Source organism: Pseudoliparis swirei, chromosome 6, assembly GCF_029220125.1.
Source record: "Pseudoliparis swirei isolate HS2019 ecotype Mariana Trench chromosome 6, NWPU_hadal_v1, whole genome shotgun sequence".
Lineage (NCBI taxonomy): Eukaryota > Metazoa > Chordata > Actinopteri > Perciformes > Liparidae > Pseudoliparis > Pseudoliparis swirei.
The window spans coordinates 6,621,931-6,642,566 of NC_079393.1; the positions used below are offsets into that span (position 1 = coordinate 6,621,931).

A 20,636-nucleotide genomic window follows, 5' to 3' on the forward strand; every position below is an offset into this window, starting at 1 on the left:
GTCTGACTCCATGTTTATCTTGTTGGAATGACCAGAAATAGAAGAGAACATGTAGGTTTGTGTCCAGGTTGTGAAAAGGGGACTGTTAAAATGAGCTATTGTGGAAACAAAAAGTAAGATTAAAACAGATATATATGTTTGAGAATATGCAGCATGGAGTAAAGAGTATTTAGATGTTTTACAGATAGTAAATTTAGCAATAGTACTGCTGGTATAGCTAAACTAATGATAATATATAATATCAAAAAGCTTTTTTGTGTTCATAATCTACATATGCAAAGGAAATTTTATTAAAGCGATCAAATATAATGCAGTGAAGTAAAGACTATCATGCATGCCCACGAGACGTAGTAAACTATAAAGTAGCGCAAATAACAGTAAAGAAAAAGTAACTTAAAATGTAACTTTAGCATCCTACGTTAATTACTTGAGTGCATGTATTTGGTGCGATTTTTACCATTAACTAATTAATATGACAACGGCCTGAGTTTATGACCTGAACTTTGTCGAAGGTTGGGAAAATATGACCAGGACGGCAAAGTAAAATTCAAAACAAAGTGGATTTAATTAAGTGTGGTAAAACAAAAAGTCCAAAGACACAAAATATTTAACGTGCAGCACGGGCCTGGATGAAGTCAGCTCAAAGCATCGTTCAATAACAGACTGCAGTTCTCCAGGAGAACATGACTCTTTATATCTTTAAGAGCCAGCGTGATTAGATAATATAGATGGAGACGTCACTCGGTTTAATCTTTGTCCGTCTCATCGTTGGAGCTCAGGGTGGTCCCACCCTCTGGGCTCACGACAGCAGCAGTGGTTGGTTAAAATGGAGGTGTTCCTGGTTTAGACTTTGAACACCTTCTGATGGAGCTCGGGGTCATCTTCTGGCCGAGGTCAAGAAGTGTTTGTACCTACAGTATCTGTGCTTCCTATCCAGCAGTGTCAGTATGTTCCACAACATGTGGGTGAGCATGCGTATGAGCTGTTCTCTCTGAAAACGGCATCGAGCCATAGAAGGACACAAGGTTTGGTGCTTCGGGGCCTTAATGCAATGTGAGGGACATGGGGTACTATGTATGTATTTTTATATTCTTAACAACTTGAAGATCTCCGGTAGTCTCGTGAAGACGCCTCATGACGCGTCCTCCTCTCGTGTCCTCAACAGCACCGCGGAAAGTGGGTCCCCACCTTCTTGGCTCACGATCTTCTCGCCATCATCATAATCAGTGTGTGTGTGTATGTTGTTCTCCATCTAAAGCAGGACCTGTGTAGTTTCTTTAATATAATAGAAACTAAAAAGGCATTGAAACTATCTGTTGCTTACATAAATAAATTATTTGACGGTGACAGGTAGGCTACGGCTCTTATTTAAATCTCAATTCTACGACTGAGCGGTCAGGGTGAGGTCAGAGCCTGTGTGGGTGTGTGTCATGTCTCGTCGATTGTGTTAAGTTTTAGGTTTAAGTCCTGTTTTCCATGTCTGCTTTTATTCTGAAGTAACTGTCCTCTCTCATTTCAGAAACTTTATTTCCTCCACTGGTGTTTCCTCGTTAGTGTGATTGTCTGCTCCACCCCTGATTGTGTCCACCTGTTCCCCGTTTCCTCATGTATTTAAGCCTGTGTCTACCTGTGTCTTGTGTCAGATCGTCTTGTCTCTTGTCTCGTCATGATCGTTCTTTATAGTGTAGTTTTTGTCCTGGTTTGCTTTTCCAACATAGTTGTGATTTTGTTTTGTACTTTGTTCAAAGTCTTTTTCCAGCATAGCTGTGATTTTCTGTTTGTCTTATAAACCCTTTGTTGATACCCCTGAACTTTGGAGTCGTGCGTTTAGGTCCTGCTTTTTGAGTCGTGACAGTACGATCTGACCACATTATGGACCCAGCCGATTCTGAGGCATTCAGAGATGCCTTGAAGAGTCAAGGCACCCACCTGCATCAACACGAGGAGCAGCTGTCCGCGATTAATCAGGGAATCAGCCACCTACACAATCAACAGGGAGAATTCCAGGCCTCGGTCTCTCAGCAAGTTGGCCTCCTTTCTGAGCAGATGCACCAGATGCTGACCCAGCTGAGAGCTGCCCCACAGACCTCACCGGTGCCCGTGATCCCCAGACCATGCCAGGCAGACCCTCACCTCCTGGCTCCGTCCCGCCTGGCTGACCCAGAAAGATTTTTGGGCGACTCCGGAGATTGTAGACCATTCTTGGTTCAATGTGGCCTGCACTACAGCCACCAACCTGCCTCATTTCCCACCGAACGATCCAAGGTGGCATTCATGATCTCCCACTTGACGGGCCGAGTGGCGGCATGGGCCACGGCTGAGTGGGACAGATACTCTAATGTGTGTGATTCTATTAGTTTATTCAGTGACACTTTACGAAAGATTTTTCACCACACGACTCCGGGGCGAGAAGCTGCTCGAGCCCTGATCGAGTTAAAACAGCAGCAGAGGCGTGTTTTAGACTATGCCATTGAATTCCGCACTCTGGCTGCTGACAGTGGGTGGAATGAATCGGATTTGTTAGATGCCTTTTTACATGGACTTTCTGGTCCTATTAAGGACCAACTGGCTCCTCTGGACGTTCCTGCTGACCTTGATTCTGTTATAACCATGGCCACAAGGATTGACAACCGTATCCGGGACCGAGTCAGACAGCGAATTGACTGCACCACGCTCATCTCAACACTGGGGGCGCACTCTCCCCCAGCACCCCCGGAGACTACCTTTCTCTGCGACTTCAGACACCAAGGAAGGAACAGCAGAGAGGAACCCATGCAGCTGGGGCGGGCCAAGCTGAGTCCCGAGGAGCGGCAGCGACGTCTACAGGAAGGGAGGTGCTTTTACTGCGGGGGACTAGGACATCTGCACGCTACCTGTTCAGTAAAAGAACAGGCTCATCAGTGAAGAGAAGGGCGCTGATAAGTCAAATTCAGTCGTTTGAGTACCCTTCTCGCCCTTTGTCTCAAGTGACCATAGACATGCATGGACTAACCGAGGTTATAGGTGCATTAATTGACTCAGGGGCAGACGAGAGTCTGATGGACTGGGGGTTAGCTAAGAAGTGGGGACTTCAGTGCACACCGTTGACGCAACCCCTAACTGCTAGAGCTCTTGACGGAGACCATTTATTCAAGATAACCCATGTTACTGAACCTGTCAACTTGATGATGTCTGAAGGACATCATGAGAGGATTACTTTTTATTTGTTTGACTCTGCGCAGAATCCACTCATCCTTGGCTACCCTTGGCTCACCCTCCATAACCCTCACATTGACTGGGAGTCTGGTAATATATTGAGATGGGGGGAGAGTTGTGGAGGCAGATGTTTTGCAAAGATTCCTAAGACTGGTCCTGCCATGGGCAGTGACACCACTGATTACAAGGAGGAGCAAGAACAGTTCCCTGATCTCTCTAAAGTACCTGCCTGTTATCATGGGTTAAAAGAGGTTTTTAACAAGGTTCGAGCCACTTCTTTACCTCCACACAGACCCTATGATTGCACCATAGAGTTGTTGCCGGGAGCGGCCATTCCCAAGGGGCGACTCTACTCCATCTCTGGGCCAGAAAGAGAGGCCATGAATGACTATCTCTTCTTCATTAAAAGCAGGGCTAATACGACCATCCTCGTCTCCGGCAGGGGCCGGATTCTTCTTTGTCAAGAAAAAGGATGGGTCACTCCGACCATGTATTGACTATAGCCCACTGAATAACATCACGGTTACGAACAGGTACCCCCTCCCACTCATGACAGAAGCATTTGAGCAGTTACAAGATGCTAAGATTTACACGAAACTTGATTTACGTAATGCTTATCATCTGGTCAGAATTCGGGAGGGGGATGAATGGAAAACGGGGTTTAATACCCCCACGGGACACTACGAGTACCGGGTAATGCCGTTTGGCCTCACTAACGCACCAGCTGTGTTCCAGGCCCTCATAAACGATGTGTTAAGGGATTTCCTGAATGTGTTTGTTTATCTGGATGATATTTTGATCTTCTCTCCTGATGAGAAAACCCACATCAAGCGCGTGGAACAGGTTCTACAACGGCTATTGGACAACCAGCTGTATGTAAAGGCTGAGAAGTGTCTTTCATGTCAACAAGGTGTCATTCCTGGGCTTCATCATTGAGGAGGACAGCATCAAGATGGACCCTTCTAAGGTCAGTGCGGTGGCTAATTGGCCGACACCCAGCTGCAAGAAGCAGGTTCAGCAGTTCTTGGGTTTTGCCAATTTTTATAGATGTTTTATCAGGAACTTCAGCTCTATTGCTGCCCCCTTGCATGGCCTGACTTCTAATCATATACATTTTGAGTGGAATTCCCAGGCGGAGGACGCTTTTCAGAACCTCAAGAGGAAGTTCACATCCGCCCCGATCCTCATCGTGCCTGATCCTCATCGGCAGTTTGTGGTGGAGGTGGACGCCTCCAACGAGGGGTTGGGGGCTGTCTTATCCCAACGCTCGGTCAGCGACAACAAACTCCACCCCTGTGCTTACCTGTCACGCAAGTTTTCCTCAGCTGAGCGGAACTATGATGTAGGAAACCGCGAACTGTTAGCAGTTAAAGCTGCCTTAGAGGAATGGAGACATTGGTTGGAGGGAGCCGAGCACCCTTTTATAGTCTGGACTGATCATAAAAACTTAGAATACATCAGAAAGGCTAAAAGACTGAATGCTCGGCAGGCTCGATGGACTCTATTTTTTTAATCGTTTCAACTTTACGTTATCTTACCGACCTGGTTCCAAAAATATCAAGCCTGATGCACTGTCTAGGATATTCCCTCACACATCTAATGCCAAGGAGCCGGAACTCATCCTTCCACTTAACCGTGTGGTTGGAGCGGTGACTTGGCAGATAGAAACTGTGGTCAAGCAGGCTAATCTTGAGGTTCCAGCACCTAGTGGCTGCCCTCCGGACCGGCTGTTCGTGCCGGAGACGGTGAGGTCACAGGTCATTCACTGGGCTTACACTTCCTTGCTTACCTGTCATCCTGGGGTGAAGCGGACTATGTTTGTGATCAAGCAGAGGTTTTGGTGGCCGGCCATGGAGAAGGAGGTGGGAGAATATGTTGCTGCCTGTCCCACCTGTGCAAGGAACAAGACTTCATCCTCATCTCCGAAGGGACTCCTGCATCCCCTTTCCATCCCCAGCAGACCGTAGTCGGATATTTCCTTGGATTTTGTTACGGGACTCCCGGTGTCCCAAGGGAACACTGCCGTGTTGACGGTAGTTGACCGTTTTTCCAAGATGGTACATTTCGTAGCTTTACCTAAATTACCCTCGGCTAAAGAAACGGCAAAAGTTATGATGCGACATGTTTTTCGAGTGCATGGATTTCCCAGGGATATAGTGTCTGATCGGGGCCCACAGTTCGTTTCCCGTTTCTGGAAGGAATTCTGCACTCATTGGAGCCACGGTGAGCCTTTCTTCTGGGTACCATCCCTAATCCAACGGGCAGACGGAGAGACTCAACCAGGAGTTGGAGACCTGCCTACGCTGTTTGGTGTCCCAGAACCCGGCCTCCTGGAGTCTACGTCTGATGTGGGTAGAGTTTGCCCACAATTCCCTCCCTACCTCGGCAACTGGACTCACTCCGTTCCAGGGTGCCTATGGTTATCAGCCCCCCCTGTTTCCGGAGGGGGAGAAGGAGGTACATGTACCGTCGGCTCATGCACTGATCCGCCGATGTCACCGGGTCTGGGCGGCAGCTCGGAAGGCCCTCATTCGCAACGCGGCCAGGATGAAGAGGATGGCCGATCGACGGCGGGATCCGGCCCCGGAGTACAGGACGGGGCAAAACGTCTGGTTATCCACCAAGAATTTACCCCTTCGTGTGACCTCCAAGAAGCTGGCTCCCAGGTTTGTGGGCCCCTATACCATCTCCAAAGTGGTTAATCCTGTGTCTGTCCATCTCCGCCTCCCCAGGTCCCTCCGGGTCCACCCCACGTTTCACGTTTCAAAGATCAAGCCCGTCAAGGAGAGTCCCCTAGTTCCGGCGGCTAAACCACCGCCTCCTCCTCGGAGGTTGGATGGGGGTCACGTCTACACGGTGAAAAAACTGTTGGATGTCGGGGTCGGGGACAACAGTTCCTGGTTGACTGGGAGGGGTACGGTCCTGAGGAGAGATCCTGGATCCCGGCTAGGTTCATTGTGGACAAGGGCCTGATTACAGACTACTATGCACAACGCTCACAGAACCCTGGGCCGTCTGGAGACGTCCCTAGAGGGAGGGGTACTGTCATGTCTCGTCGATTGTGTTAAGTTTTAGGTTTAAGTCCTGTTTTCCATGTCTTCTTTTATTCTGTAGTAACTGTCCTCTCTCATTTCAGAAACTTTATTTCCTGCACTGTTGTTTTCCTTGTTAGTGTGATTGTCTGCTCCACCCCTGATTGTGTCCACCTGTTCCCCGTTTCCTCATGTATTTAAGCCTGTGTCTACCTGTGTCAGATCGTCTTGTCTCTTGTCTCGTCATGATCGTTCTTTAGAGTGTAGTTTTTTGTCCTGGTTTGCTTTTCCAACATAGTTGTGATTTTGTTTTGTACTTTGTTCAAAGTCTTTTTCCAGCATAGCTGTGATTTTCTGTTTTTCTTATAAACCCTTTTTTGATACCCCTGAACTTTGGAGTCGTGCGTTTGGGTCCTGCTTTTTGAGTCGTGACAATGTGTCATCTTCTGGCCGAGGTCAAGAAGTGTTTGTACCTACAGTGTCTGTGCTTCTTATCCAGCAGTGTCAGTATGTTCCAAAACATGTGGGTGAGTATGAGCTGTTCTCTCTGGTCAGAGCCCGAAAACGGCATCGAGCCATAGAAGGACACAAGGTTTGGTGCTTCGGGGCCTTAATGCAATGTGAGGGACATGGGGTACTATGTATGTATTTTTATATTCTTAACAACTTGAAGATCCCCGGTAGTCTCGTGAAGACGCCTCATGACGCGTCCTCCTCTCGTGTCCTCAACAGCACCGCGGAAAGTGGGTCCCCACCTTCTTGGCTCACGATCTTCTCGCCATCATCATAATCAGTGTATGTTGTTCTCCATCTAAAGCAGGAGCTGTGTAGTTTCTTTAATATAATAGAAACTAAAGGCATTGAAACTATCTGTTGCTTACATAAATAAATTATTTGACGGTGACAGGTAGGCTATGGCTCTTAATTAAATCTCAATTCTACGACTGAGCCGTAAGGGTGAGGTCAGAGCCTGTGTGGATGTGTCAAAAAGTGTTTGTACCTACAGTATCTGTGCTTCTTATCCAGCAGTGTCAGTATGTTCCAAAACATGTGGGTGAGCATCAGGGATGGATTAACCAACGGGCCTACCAGGCCCAGGGGCTCAGGGGGCCCCTGGGCCTGAGCCTCCGCGCGTGACATCGCTGTTATTAACATTGATATGAATATGATGATATGACACGATGTGCCGTGGCTGTATATGCTAGGCTTAAGTCATTCATGTCAGTAACAGGGCCCCAATAGTCCTACTGAGGATGGATTACCGAACGAGCCTACCGGCACAATGGGCCCATGAGCTCAGGGGGCCCCTAAGCCAGAGTCTCTGCGTGAAGTCGCTTTTATTAACTTTGTATTGATATGACACGATGCTCCATAGCCGGTATATGCTAGGCTTAAGTCATTCATGTCATGGTCATATAATTTGCGTTATGTTGTCTGCTCAGCGCCGGTATCGTCGTTCCATACGGACTGTTTTGTTAGCGATGTTTTTCTTTTTTTTAAATACATTTTTTGTGTCACTTTTTTTTTTCGGGGGGGTGGGGGGGCCCTTGACACGTCCAGGCCCAGGGGCCCGTGGTTTCTTAATCCGTCCATGGTGAGCATGAGTATGAGCTGTTCTCTCTGGTCAGAGCCCGAAAACGGAATCGAGCCATAGAAGGACACAAGGTTTGGTGCTTCGGGGCCTTAATGCAATGTGAGGGACATGGGGTACTATGTATGTATTTTTATATTCTTAACAACTTGAAGATCCCCGGTAGTCTCGTGAAGACGCCTCATGACGCGTCCTCCTCTCGTGTCCTCAACAGCACCGCGGAAAGTGGGTCCCCACCTTCTTGGCTCACGATCTTCTCGCCATCATCATAATCAGTGTATGTTGTTCTCCATCTAAAGCAGGAGCTGTGTAGTTTCTTTAATATAATAGAAACTAAAAAGGCATTGAAACTATCTGTTGCTTACATAAATAAATTATTTGACGGTGACAGGTAGGCTATGGCTCTTAATTAAATCTCAATTCTACGACTGAGCCGTAAGGGTGAGGTCAGAGCCTGTGTGGATGTGTCAAAAAGTGTTTGTACCTACAGTATCTGTGCTTCTTATCCAGCAGTGTCAGTATGTTCCAAAACATGTGGGTGAGCATCAGGGATGGATTAACCAACGGGCCTACCAGGCCCAGGGGCTCAGGGGGCCCCTGGGCCTGAGCCTCCGCGCGTGACATCGCTGTTATTAACATTGATATGAATATGATGATATGACACGATGTGCCGTAGCCGGTATATGCTAGGCTTAAGTCATTCATGTCAGTAACAGGGCCCCAATAGTCCTACTGAGGGATGGATTACCGAACGAGCCTACCGGCACAATGGGCCCATGAGCTCAGGGGGCCCCTAAGCCAGAGTCTCTGCGTGAAGTCGCTTTTATTAACTTTGTATTGATATGACACGATGCGCCATAGCCGGTATATGCTAGGCTTAAGTCATTCATGTCATGGTCATATAATTTGCGTTATGTTGTCTGCTCAGCGCCGGTATCGTTGTTCCATACGGACTGTTTTGTTAGCGATGTTTTTCTTTTTTTTAAATACATTTTTTTTGTCACTTTTTTTTTTCGGGGGGGTGGGGGGGCCCTTGACACGTCCAGGCCCAGGGGCCCGTGGTTTCTTAATCCGTCCATGGTGAGCATGAGTATGAGCTGTTCTCTCTGGTCAGAGCCCGAAAACGGAATCGAGCCATAGAAGGACACAAGGTTTGGTGCTTCGGGGCCTTAATGCAATGTGAGGGACATGGGGTACGATGTATGTATTTTTATATTCTTAACAACTTGAAGATCCCCGGTAGTCTCGTGAAGACGCCTCATGACGCGTCCTCCTCTCGTGTCCTCAACAGCACCGCGGAAAGTGGGTCAGATTCCTCAGCCAATCAGAAAGGGAGTCGCGCGAAAAGGGGGCGGAGCCACGTCAAGCAAAGTCTAGGAGGCATTATTTATGTCAACACATTGGGACGTTAACTGCACTCCAGCATCGATCGGCCGGACAGCGAGTGACCTGTCGAGATGGCCGACAACAGGGATAAGGCGACCGACCAAATGAAGACGTGGAAGGAGAGCAGACTGCAGCAGGTGTGTGTGTGTGTGTTTTGTGCTGCTTGGTCCGATTTGGGCTAAATGGGCGAGAGGTCGTTAAGGGTAGCTAAACCAAACTAACGTTAGCGGCCAGAAAAACCTAAAAGCTATCTTAACTCGCGAGCCAGCGGAGCCGTGACTTTGCAGATATTTACCGAGTTACGTTACTTTAGTGCCGTTTGTGTCGGGGGTGTAATTTGTAATCGTTGTAACAGCAAACGGCTCGATAGAAAACTAGCGTCACCCAGTAGAAAGAAACTGACTAACGTAAAGCAGCGTGAACTGTCGTACAAAGGGGGGCAATTCAGCCCAGATAAAGAGAGTAAGTAACGAGGGCATTGTGCAGAGGCATGTTTATGGTTGAACTTCAACCCTTTGAGTTATATAACGAGAGCAAACAGCTCCTATCGCCTTAAATATCTGAACCCTTGTTCTTGTCCACGTCCCTCCAACCACTTTATGAGTCTGGACGTTGTACCTATCAGTATTATTATTATTATTATGATGATTGATTATGCTGTTTCAGCAGCTGTGCACGTTTCCACTCATCGTGTATTGAAAACACCCATAAAACTGTGAGCAGAGTGCACCTTCTGACAATTATTTAAAGCTGTGAAAATAATGAAGAAGGCACAGCTTGATATTGGTAATTCATGGAATCTAATAGTCTTGGTGCAATACTGCAAACATTGGTGTCACGCCAGTTGCAGGAATATGCACCCAGCTTTTCTGCATGTATTTTCATTTTATTCTGTTTATCCACTCATATTTAAAGGGATTTCTATTTATTTTTTCACTTAGTCGATTTTAAGAGATTGGACTGCTGACAGAAATGTATCTACAATAACAGATGTTTTGCTTCAGTTAAGATGAATATAACCTTTTGGTATGTTTAAAAAATAAATAAATATATATGTTCTGTTTCTGACTAAACAAGACCCTTTGAAGTTGTCACCTTAGACTCTGATGTATCGTAAATATATCGTATGGCTTGTTTTCAATATGTTTAAAAGTGTTGACCTAAGATGCATATCTTGCGTTAACTTAATGTGTAGCGTTTCTTTTAAAGACGGTTGTTTTTTGCAACAGAAGCCAGACATCCTGACCACAGCAGCCGGCCACCCCGCCGGGGACAAGCTGAACCTGCTGACGGTGGGACCGAGGGGCCCTTTGCTCGTCCAGGATGTGGTCTTCACGGATGAGATGGCCCACTTTGACCGGGAACGAATCCCAGAGAGAGTGGTGCACGCCAAAGGGGGAGGTGAGTGTTTGTTTAATACTGCTGTGTCACCTGCGTTGGCTGTAGCTAATCGGGTTCAGGTTACTTTATTTCTCCACGTAGGTAGACTCTGTTCTCAGTGGCGAGTGAGGCTTTCATCTCCACAAAACATGACAATCTACACACAAAAACAAGACGGACATGATGAGAAGAGGACACAGAGCCACAACGCGGTGTTCTAATTCTAATGTGTTCGCCTGAAAGATGGCGGCTGGAACAAAGCAGTTTTTATAGCGCTTAGTTCAGCACCGTGATACTAAATACGTCTCCGGGGAAGAAGCTGAAACTCACCGTGCAAAGGGTGTGAGTCGTCCTTTAAGATGGAGCCGGCTATCCGTTGTATCTGTGTTGTGTTCAGGGACTCCAACAATCTGATGTTGAGAGTTTCTGTTTTTTGAAGACAGTCCTCCAAACCACCACACCTATGAACTAGAACGGGCACTCGGTAGAGCGCATACCTTCGCATATCACAAGATTGGGCATTGAATTATGAACATTTTGGCATTAGTTGCATGCCAATTGGATAGAAATTGACCGTGCTATGGTAAAAAAAAGATGTTGACCTTTTCATGATCTTGACATTGACCTTTGACCCGATCGATCCCAAAATCTAAGCAAATGGTCCCCGGATAATAACCAATCATCCCACCAAATTTCATGCGATTCGGTTTAATACCTTTTGTGTTATGCGAGGAACACGTGGACAAATAAATAAATAAATACACGGTGATCAAAACATAACCTTCCACATTTTCAATGCGAAGGTAAAGATCAAATAAAAGCACGATAAAATAAGGTCCTCGTGGTTTTGTCAATGTGGACGTATAGAGACAGTTTCCTCAAACAAAACAAACGCTGGTGCCCCTTTTTTTGCACACGGCTTTACAAGTTTGCATCAAAATAAAGTTTGGGGTCAATAATTATCCCAAGATATTTGTAGGACTTTACACATTCCAGTGTCTGACCCTGAATGCATACGACCTCATGTGTGTGGGCATGTTTTCTAAAATCAATCATCATATCTTTAGTTTTGGACATGTTTAATTGAAGATAGGACTCCTCACACCACTTCACAAAGGCGTGGATGACCTCATCGCCCTGGAGCCGACTAACAACAACAGAACCATCTGCATACTTTTTAAATGGTCCTATTTTCATATATTAATAAGAGGAGGAGCCAGTGGAGGAGCAGAACTCCACTTACCCTCACTCTTTGTGTCCTATTGCTTAAAAAGTCCAGAATCCAACCCGATTGGCAACACAAGTTGTCTCCTACTTGTTACTCCTACTTGTGGTTTTTTTACATCGTGATTATGCTCAAAAGTTTGGGGTCACCCAGATAATTTTGGGGCGTTATAATCTGTGCACACCTCACATCCGCACAGAAAAAACTCCCCCAAAAACAGGGAGTAAAAAGGGAAGAAGCAAAGTAACGTTAACTCAGAAATTGTAATCGTCAAACTTGTTTTTTTATTATTTTACGTTATTGATTATATGCAAGCTATTCAGATCAAGCTCAAATACTTTGGGCAGATATTGAGCATATTCTTTTTATTGGCTTTTTTCGGAGGGAGCTGCATTTTTTTAATTTAATGCTTAAATAATCTGAGTCGACTACATTTCCTTTCATTCAGGCGTATTTCAAATGTTAAATTCTGTGTTTTTTTTAAATGTCCTCCCTGATGCAGGGGCGTTTGGCTACTTTGAGGTGACTCATGACATCACCCGCTACTGCAAGGCCAAAGTGTTTGAGCACGTGGGCAAGACGACTCCCATCGCCATCCGCTTCTCCACCGTGGGTGAGAACCACCACCTCGTGTGTTTCAGTCGGATTCAGTCCCGACTGAAGCATACAAAATAAGTAAAACGTAAGCGCAAAATGTCTTCTCATAAGCTTCTAGAAATATGACTGAATGTTGTTTCAGCCGGCGAATCAGGATCAGCAGACACGGTGCGAGACCCCCGAGGCTTCGCCGTCAAGTTTTACTCTGAGGAGGGCAACTGGGACCTGACGGGCAACAACACCCCCATTTTCTTCATCAGGGACGCCATGCTGGTGAGCGAGTGTCAGATGGCGTATGAGCCATCATTTAAACCGTAACTTAAAGTAACATTATGCAACAATTGTACCTTAAAATAACAGCTTGAAAAAAATTGTGCCGCTACAATGACTTTTAATATGGCGATTTGCGCCTCCGCCATTGCCATCGGGGGTCTGTGGGGAAATAACTCCGCTATGTAGGATTCTGGAGCCGCCCGATCCGGGGCGGATGTACTTCGACCTGCTTTCTGGCAGTGATTACGCAATGTCATAAAGTGCCACTCCACGCTCGCAGCTACAGTATAAGGGCGAAGCAAGCGAAGTCTCTTGTCATGAATTACACGTTCCAATGTAAATTATGAATATGTAGCTTTTTGGTGTTGTCAACAAGATTGTATTCGATCACACGTACTCCACATTTAGAAAACAATGTATATAGGCTGAAAACGCGATCGGTATTTCATCTAAACTAAATGTTGTCATTCTTTTGGTTATGTTAGCATTCATCTCCGATATCACAATGAATAAAACTATGCAGTCATATTTATGTAAAATCTTTGAATATTCTTAGCTTATCGGTTGACATCATTTCTTGGTTTCTGACTTCGTCTGGTCATCAATACAAGTGTATGCGAGGCTGCATCTATCGTAACTGCGTATTTACGACACTGAAGTAAACGTTAAATACCTCCAAAACTGAAGGGGGCTCTAAAAGGGAAAAACTACATTATGGGGCTTTAACCCTTGTGTTGCCTTCGGGTCAATTTGACCCGATTCAATGTTTCACCCTCCTGTCGCCTTCGGGTCAATATGACCCGATTCAATGTTTAACCCTCCTGTTACCTTTATATTTACTAACATATTTTACCCTTGAGGTCAATATGACCCCAGCTATTAAAATCTCCAGAAAATTATTAGAATTAATATTGTTTTCCAAGTTTAAGTGTGAGGTACTTTATGTTTGTTTGTTGACTCCCGAAAGAACACCGACATTAAACATTGAATCGGGTCAAATTGACCCGAAGGCGACAGGAGGGTTAAATATTGAATCGGGTCAAAATGACCCGAAGGCAACACAAGGGTTAAGGCTGGATCCAAGTAAATCTACCGTTTTGTTTTTTAAGAACTAGTTTAAACAGTCATGAAAAACACACACAACCAGTGGAGTGATCGAGGAATGATCGGACACACATTTTTCTGAGTTCCTCCACATCTTTCCGTGTCCCTGTGCAGTTCCCGTCCTTCATCCACTCCCAGAAGCGCAATCCCCAGACCCACTTGAAAGACCCCGACATGGTGTGGGACTTCTGGAGCCTGAGGCCGGAGAGTCTGCATCAGGTAGCCGATTCTGGTTAAGTGTGTTTAATTCAAAATATTCTCATGTTAGCTGCTGCCGCACAATCTCAATTGTATCGATGCCCGCATCCATCTTGCTGATGGTTCACAGTCGTGGATATCGCGGGACTCGTCAATATTTTTCGTCTTCTGTCCCGTCTCTCCCGCCCAGTTGTCCTTCATGTTCAGCGATCGAGGTTTGCCTGACGGGTTCCGCCACATGAACGGCTACGGCTCCCACACCTTCAAGCTGGTCAACGCCGAAGGCGAGCCCTGCTACTGCAAGTTCCACTTCAAGGTCGGTTTTTGAGTCCGAGCTTAACCCCCAGTTATCTGAATAGATCCACTTCCTAAGAATGTTGGCTTTGCTCCGTGCTGATTCCAGGAAAAAGAGCCAAGACCGTTACCGCACATAACTGCCAACCACTTAAATCTGCCGGACCTCAAGTTTATAGCTGACTTAAAAAGGAAAAGTACCACTGTTGCTCCTCCCTCGTGTGATGCTGATACTTTGCTATCACTTCAATTGGATATATTCAATTCAATTCAGTTTATTTGTATCGCCCAATTTTACAAATTTGTCTCGGAGTGCTTTACAATCTGTACACATAGACATCCCTGCCCCAAAACCTCACATCGGACCAGGAATAACTCCCAAATAACCCTTCAGGGGAAAAAAAAGGGAAGAAACCTTCAGGAGAGCAACAGAGGAGGATCCCTCTCCAGGATGGATAGATGTCATGTGTACAGAAGGACAGATTTAGAGTTAAAATACTTTCAATGAATATGACAGTGTATGAATAGTTCATAGTAGGATATATGAACTGTAATCTTCAGGGAGGCTTGCATTAAAAAAATTCTTATTTTATTTCCACTGAAACTTCAAATCTTCTCTCAGATAAAGATGAAAGTTTTTGTTCTTTGATTCTGAAGAAACTGGAGAAGAACTTGTTGTTATGATGAGGAATTAAATGAACAATGAAATATAATATCTTGTGTTTTTTTTATAGACTGATCAAGGCATAAAGGATCTGTCGGTAGAGGAGGCGGAGCGCCTGGCATCCACCAACCCCGACTACGCCATCGCAGACCTGTTCAACGCCATCGCCAACGGCAACTGCCCATCCTGGACGTTCTTCATCCAGGTCATGACCTTCGAGCAGGCTGAGCAGTGGCAGTTCAACCCCTTCGATGTCACCAAGGTACCGCGGGCCGCATTATAACCGGCTGCAGGATAACTAAACTGTTTGAGAGAAACTGTTGACATTTAACACGGATGTGTTTGTGGGATTGACATCATTGTAAGACGTTCTCGATAAAACCAACGAACTAAAGGGTGCGTTGCTTTCAGCTAATTGTGTTTTATTTTGTTTCCATTCAGGTTTGGCCACACAAAGAATTCCCTTTGATCCCTGTGGGGAAAATAGTGCTGAACAGCAACCCAGTCAACTACTTTGCCGAGGTGGAGCAGCTGGCCTTTGACCCCAGCAACATGCCACTGGGCATCGAGCCGAGCCCCGACAAGATGCTGCAGGTACCGACACGACGCAGACAGTGTTTCTGTCGAGAATTGGCACCTAGTTTTAATTTAATATGTTTTTGGAACAAACCCATTCACCTGCTTTCAGTATCCAATCACATGCTTCCTGGACATGGAGACAAGGGGTTCACGGTCCCTGTCGGTGGACCAGATCATCCCTCTGTTGTTATTTAGCCACTCCCATCTCTGGATAGTTTTATTCTCCATTCCAGCGGACTAATTGCTCTGTAATAAATTGCCCAAAAGGTTTAGAGAGCTCTGGCGTAACAATGCTAAGCCTCCCGTGTCTTTGTGTAGGGTCGTCTCTTCGCCTACCCGGACACGCACCGACACCGGCTCGGAGCCAACTACCTGCAGATCCCCGTGAACTGCCCCTACAGGACCCGGGTGGCCAACTACCAGCGCGACGGTCCGATGTGCATGTTTGACAACCAAGGTGAGTCCTCGGCCGGCCGAGTCCTCCCATTTACCACGTCGCGTGCGTCTTTCTGTCTCTCCACACATTTGCTTTGACATTGTCTGAAGCGCTACCGTCGTTCTTTCTAATAGCGATTTTGGTTGACAATTTATTTATTTTTTATTTTAAATATCTTTTCCTAATTATATATATATATATATGAAGACTAACCACATGAGAAATCTACACCGTATCAAACCGCTAAAATACCTTTAAATATTAGTGAACATACTCGTGACTAATCTAATTGTGTCAACGTTGAATTAACCGATCAGATTTACTCACTTTTCTTTTGGTTTTCTCAGTTAAAAAAGTAAAAATACAATGTCGTTCAACCCTGAACAGCGTTCTCTTCATCATGTGTGCGTGGCCTCTAGGTGGCGCTCCAAACTACTATCCCAACAGCTTCAGTGCCCCACAGACCCAGCCTCAGTTTCTGGAGTCCAGGTTCAAGTTGTCTGCAGATGTGGCTCGCTACAACAGCTCAGACGACGACAATGTCACACAGGTAAAGATACCATCACACTTGTATGGGCATGTTTTGATACTATATATATATATATCTGTTCACGTTGTTTGTGGATTGATTAATTATATTACGGCACTTTCAATACTTACTTTCAATATTATTTAAAAGCTGCTCTGATGAATATGTTCACGTCAACAACACCGACTCTCTGCAGCTCCCCTCAGCGTCGCAGACTCTCTCAAGTCTCTTTTTATTTTGAACCTTTTCTTCCGGCTGCCACCTCGGCGGCTCCTGTTCCCTCTTTTGCTTTTGTAAACCAACTGCTCACTTCCTGCTGGCACCGCAGGGCAGACGCACCGAGCTGGCCACCGAAATGAATACTGCTTTCACATAATGTCATATCGATCGATAATCCATATCTCATTACACCACACATTTAAAATACAATCAAAAGGAGATGGCTGTCCACATTTGGGCAGAGGCCGCACTACATCCCGATTCTCGTCCTCTTTAGCATATCGGCGGGGTTGAAACGCGGTCCTAGATTACCTCGCGTTCTTCTTTAAACGGCCATTTCTGTATGAAATGCGTCTGATGAATCTCATTTTGAGGTAACAGACTTTTTCTGTGTTTTTTTTGACCGCAGGTTCGCACCTTCTACTTGGAGGTCCTGAACAATGCGCAGCGCCAGAGACTTTGCCAGAACATAGCCGGGTCCCTGAAGGGAGCCCAGCTCTTCATCCAGAAACGCATGGTGGGTCCAGATCACCTGTTGTAGTATTAATAGAGGTTATTACTTTTCTTTTTTCCTTTACATTCCTTTAAAGAACATGTCAACTGATTTAAATAGCGGATATACCATTTACTAGCATTTATACACACATACAGTATGTATACACTACCAGTCAAATGTTTTAGAACACTTCCTCCATTTTTAGAACACTTCCCCCATTTTTCCAGTTTTTATTGAAATGTAAGCTGTTCACGTCCAGTAAATAACCTGAAATTAGATTAGATTAGATATTCCGTTATTAGTCTTATGAGTGGGGAAATTGCAGGATCACAGCAGTTGATGTATATTATTATTATTAAAATGATATACATATAAATAAATAAATATAGTTGTAAATATGGATTTATTAATAGTAAATAAATATATGTATATATTATATATATATAGTTATATTTATTTATTAAGAAATACATGTGAGTGAGTGGGATATCCAGTATTTAAACTAGTTGACATACTTTTACATGTTCATTGCACAATAGATAAATGCATCATTTAAAAGAATGATAGTTGGGTTGGGGAAACGGATCACATGAAATAAGCTTCGTAATGAAACCACAGGATTTTTCTTTTTTTTGTACAACGGTGAGCCTGTGCAGGGAACATGTGGTGATGTGGGCTTAAGGCAAGACATTTTTTTTTTTTAGTGTTTCAAAGAGCAATTAAAAACAACACAATCTGAAAGGACTTAAATCAAACTTTCTAAGATTGAATACAGGAGCATGTGTATGCGTGTGGAGATGAGGATCGGTCAATACTAGAGGTTTTACAGCTGCTTTTAAAGGCTGATTAAGCAGGTTAGCCCTTAATGTAGCTCTATAGGCCATTTAGGGATTCATCAGTTTTGGGTTATAGAGTAACATTTTAATTTAGTCTTTCTGGGTTGGAGAAAGTTTTGGGTCATGCATTATGAAATCGCCTTAATGCACTGAAAATATGATTCAACAAGATTAATGATGCCAGGGGAAAGTGATGTCTGACATCTGAGGACGATCTGCACGGTTATGCGGAGAAATTACAAAAAGAACACATTGTTTATGCATATTATTGGGTTTGGATTTGTTGTATTCATCCATCATAGTATCATGCAAATAATTATATGTTTAAAGAGTTTATCAGAGGCTTTGTGAAGAAGTGGGTTTTTCAGTTTGTAAAAAAGGAACCGTCGAAAAAAATGTTAAAAGCTCCGAAAACGTTGCTTCAATTTCGAAGAATTTCTCGAGAACGTTAACAACTAAAAATACAATCGTTGGGTATAACTTTGAAGATGTTATTCATCTCTACTTTAACAACGCTAACCTGCTGTCAATCGGATCACAACCACACAATCCACACAGCCCCCCCCCCCCCCCCCCCGTTGGTCACCACATCCTGATTTGAAGTGTTTCTAAATCACATTTGGTGTCCCAAAGGACGTGTCATCACCTGATTTCTCAAAGAACCTGACTCGCTTCTCATGAGAAGTAACTAAAAACTTGAGTCAACTTGTAAATCTGAGTCTGATCGTTTGGTTCTGCGTGCAGGTTGAGAACCTGAAGGCCGTCCACCCGGACTACGCGAGCCAGGTTCAGGCGCATCTCGACAAGCACAACGCCGAGGCCAACCAGGTACACGCACTTCCTGTAGAGGCTCATCCAGAGTTGAGTCCATCTCTTTGGCTCCTGCTGAACATGAGCATGTGGGCATTGTTACTGATAACATATGCAGGTTCATTCACATTAAATACAGGTTTCATCATTATATTCGAAATTGAAATGCATTTTAAATATGTGGGCTGTCCTTTTGAAGACGTGACATTTTCTGAACCCTTGAGTGCCACCACTGAATTTAAAGATTTTTAAAAATTTACATTTAAAATGGGGAAGTTCACCTATATTTGGGAGATATAGGATCATATTTCATGAAATTTCACCTTTTTTGTGTGTAGGGGAAGGGTTCTTATCATTTATTTTTTAACGCCACCATTTCATTGTTCATATGCTGGACATTATTATTATAATCTTTATTTAAAAGGGACCATGTACAGTTAAAACATAAATGATGCACTGCACCAGTGTAGCTACACAGCTCCTTTTTGCATCTGTCGTCCCCTGACAGACCATAATAAACATAAATCAATCACAAATACATAGTGTACAGGATGAGACACCCTACAACCGCACATGTGGTAAGAAGAACACACGATACACACAATGCGAAGCTGCAGTGCAGCACAAAAAAACGAAGTAATGCATACTCATAAAAGTAAGTTTTAAAAACAGCCCTTTGCTCTCTCTCTTCCTTCCACTTCCTCAGAGCGCAGCCGTGTACAGCCGTCCAGGCGCCACGGCCATCGCCGCGTTCTCCAAGATGTGAGGACTCGAACGTCCGCCTCTTCCGTTCATCTCACTTTCGGGATCACCGACTGAAGCGCTCACCCCGTCGGGTTCAGTCGGACGGGGTTCGTGTTTTTTTTCCTCCAACGTTTCAAATATCATGTCATCTCCGTTTTCAAGTGCTCAACTTTTAACACATAAAGGCCTTAAATACTAATTTTATCTCATTTACATGTGTGTTTGGTTGCATTTAATCAATTAACCCCAGCTGCTGCTGAGCACTATCACAGGCGATGATTGCGTCCGATAAGTTAAACTCAGGTTTCCTGCGATGTCCTGATGACCCTTTTTAAAGGAATCCAGCTCTTCTCAAAGTCTTCTGGCAACATGAGTCTTCAGTCTATGTTATGATTAGTAAGAATACCTTGATTTGTGACGCAGGTTAAGCTCCTGGCGGTGCTTTTTAATGAGCGATGATCAGTTTTGGCTATTTTTCTGGACATAATTCAGAAATGGGTGTTTTTATTTGAATGAGTAGAAATGGCAAAGGAAAACCCTCGTCCGTCTTATTATTAGCTTATTCCTTGTATATGTAATGGATGAAGAGCAAGGTTCACGATGAGGAGTTATTCACATTACAGCTAAAACAATAGTGCCTTTTTTGTGTGGATTAAAACTACCAAATACAGATGATTTTGACCTTAAACGAGAGAAATCCGTTCTGATTTGCCTTCAGTTTGATGTCTTAGTTATAACATTCAGAAGAGACCGTCAATAGATGCTAATGTTTATTAAAGGTGTAAATTAAAAGTAAATCTACATTGAGTAATAAGTTCTGGTCTGAAATGGTAAAATGTGGTTTAGCTGCAGAGGAGCTAAATTATTTCAGTTTAAAGCCATCATATCCGTCACAAAGTATCACGAATCGTCCATGTGACATAACATGCTTTGTTTTTCTTATTAATTAAAATTAAAATGAACCTTTCAGATGGGACGTGTGTTTTTTGTGTTCCTGTTTTAATGAAAGCTCGTCGGCAGCTTTCCTTCGTCTCCTTTTCTCTGCTTC

The 20,636-nt window shown here is 44.5% G+C and overlaps 1 protein-coding gene across 1 annotated transcript; it reads left to right on the plus strand.

Annotated features, from left to right (window-relative positions):
- The first annotated feature begins 9,230 nt into the window (after positions 1-9,230).
- On the plus strand, positions 9,231-20,555 carry cat (catalase). Its single transcript, XM_056416355.1, has 13 exons — positions 9,231-9,341; positions 10,434-10,605; positions 12,312-12,422; positions 12,549-12,679; positions 13,898-14,002; positions 14,172-14,297; positions 15,010-15,201; positions 15,381-15,533; positions 15,837-15,975; positions 16,374-16,504; positions 17,112-17,219; positions 18,779-18,862; positions 19,551-20,555. The coding sequence occupies exons 1-13, from the start codon at positions 9,276-9,278 to the stop codon at positions 19,608-19,610; spliced, it is 1,578 nt and encodes a 525-aa protein (XP_056272330.1). The 5' UTR covers positions 9,231-9,275; the 3' UTR covers positions 19,611-20,555.
- Positions 20,556-20,636: the final 81 nt, after the last annotated feature.

Coding starts and splice junctions, on each gene's coding strand:
- cat (XM_056416355.1), top strand. CDS start 9,276: ATGGCCGACAACAGGGATAAGGCGACCGACCAAATGAAGACGTGGAAG. Junction 14,003..14,171: donor GGCCGGAGAGTCTGCATCAG/GTAGCCGATTCT, acceptor TCTCCCGCCCAG/TTGTCCTTCATGTTCAGCGA. Junction 18,863..19,550: donor ACAACGCCGAGGCCAACCAG/GTACACGCACTT, acceptor CCACTTCCTCAG/AGCGCAGCCGTGTACAGCCG.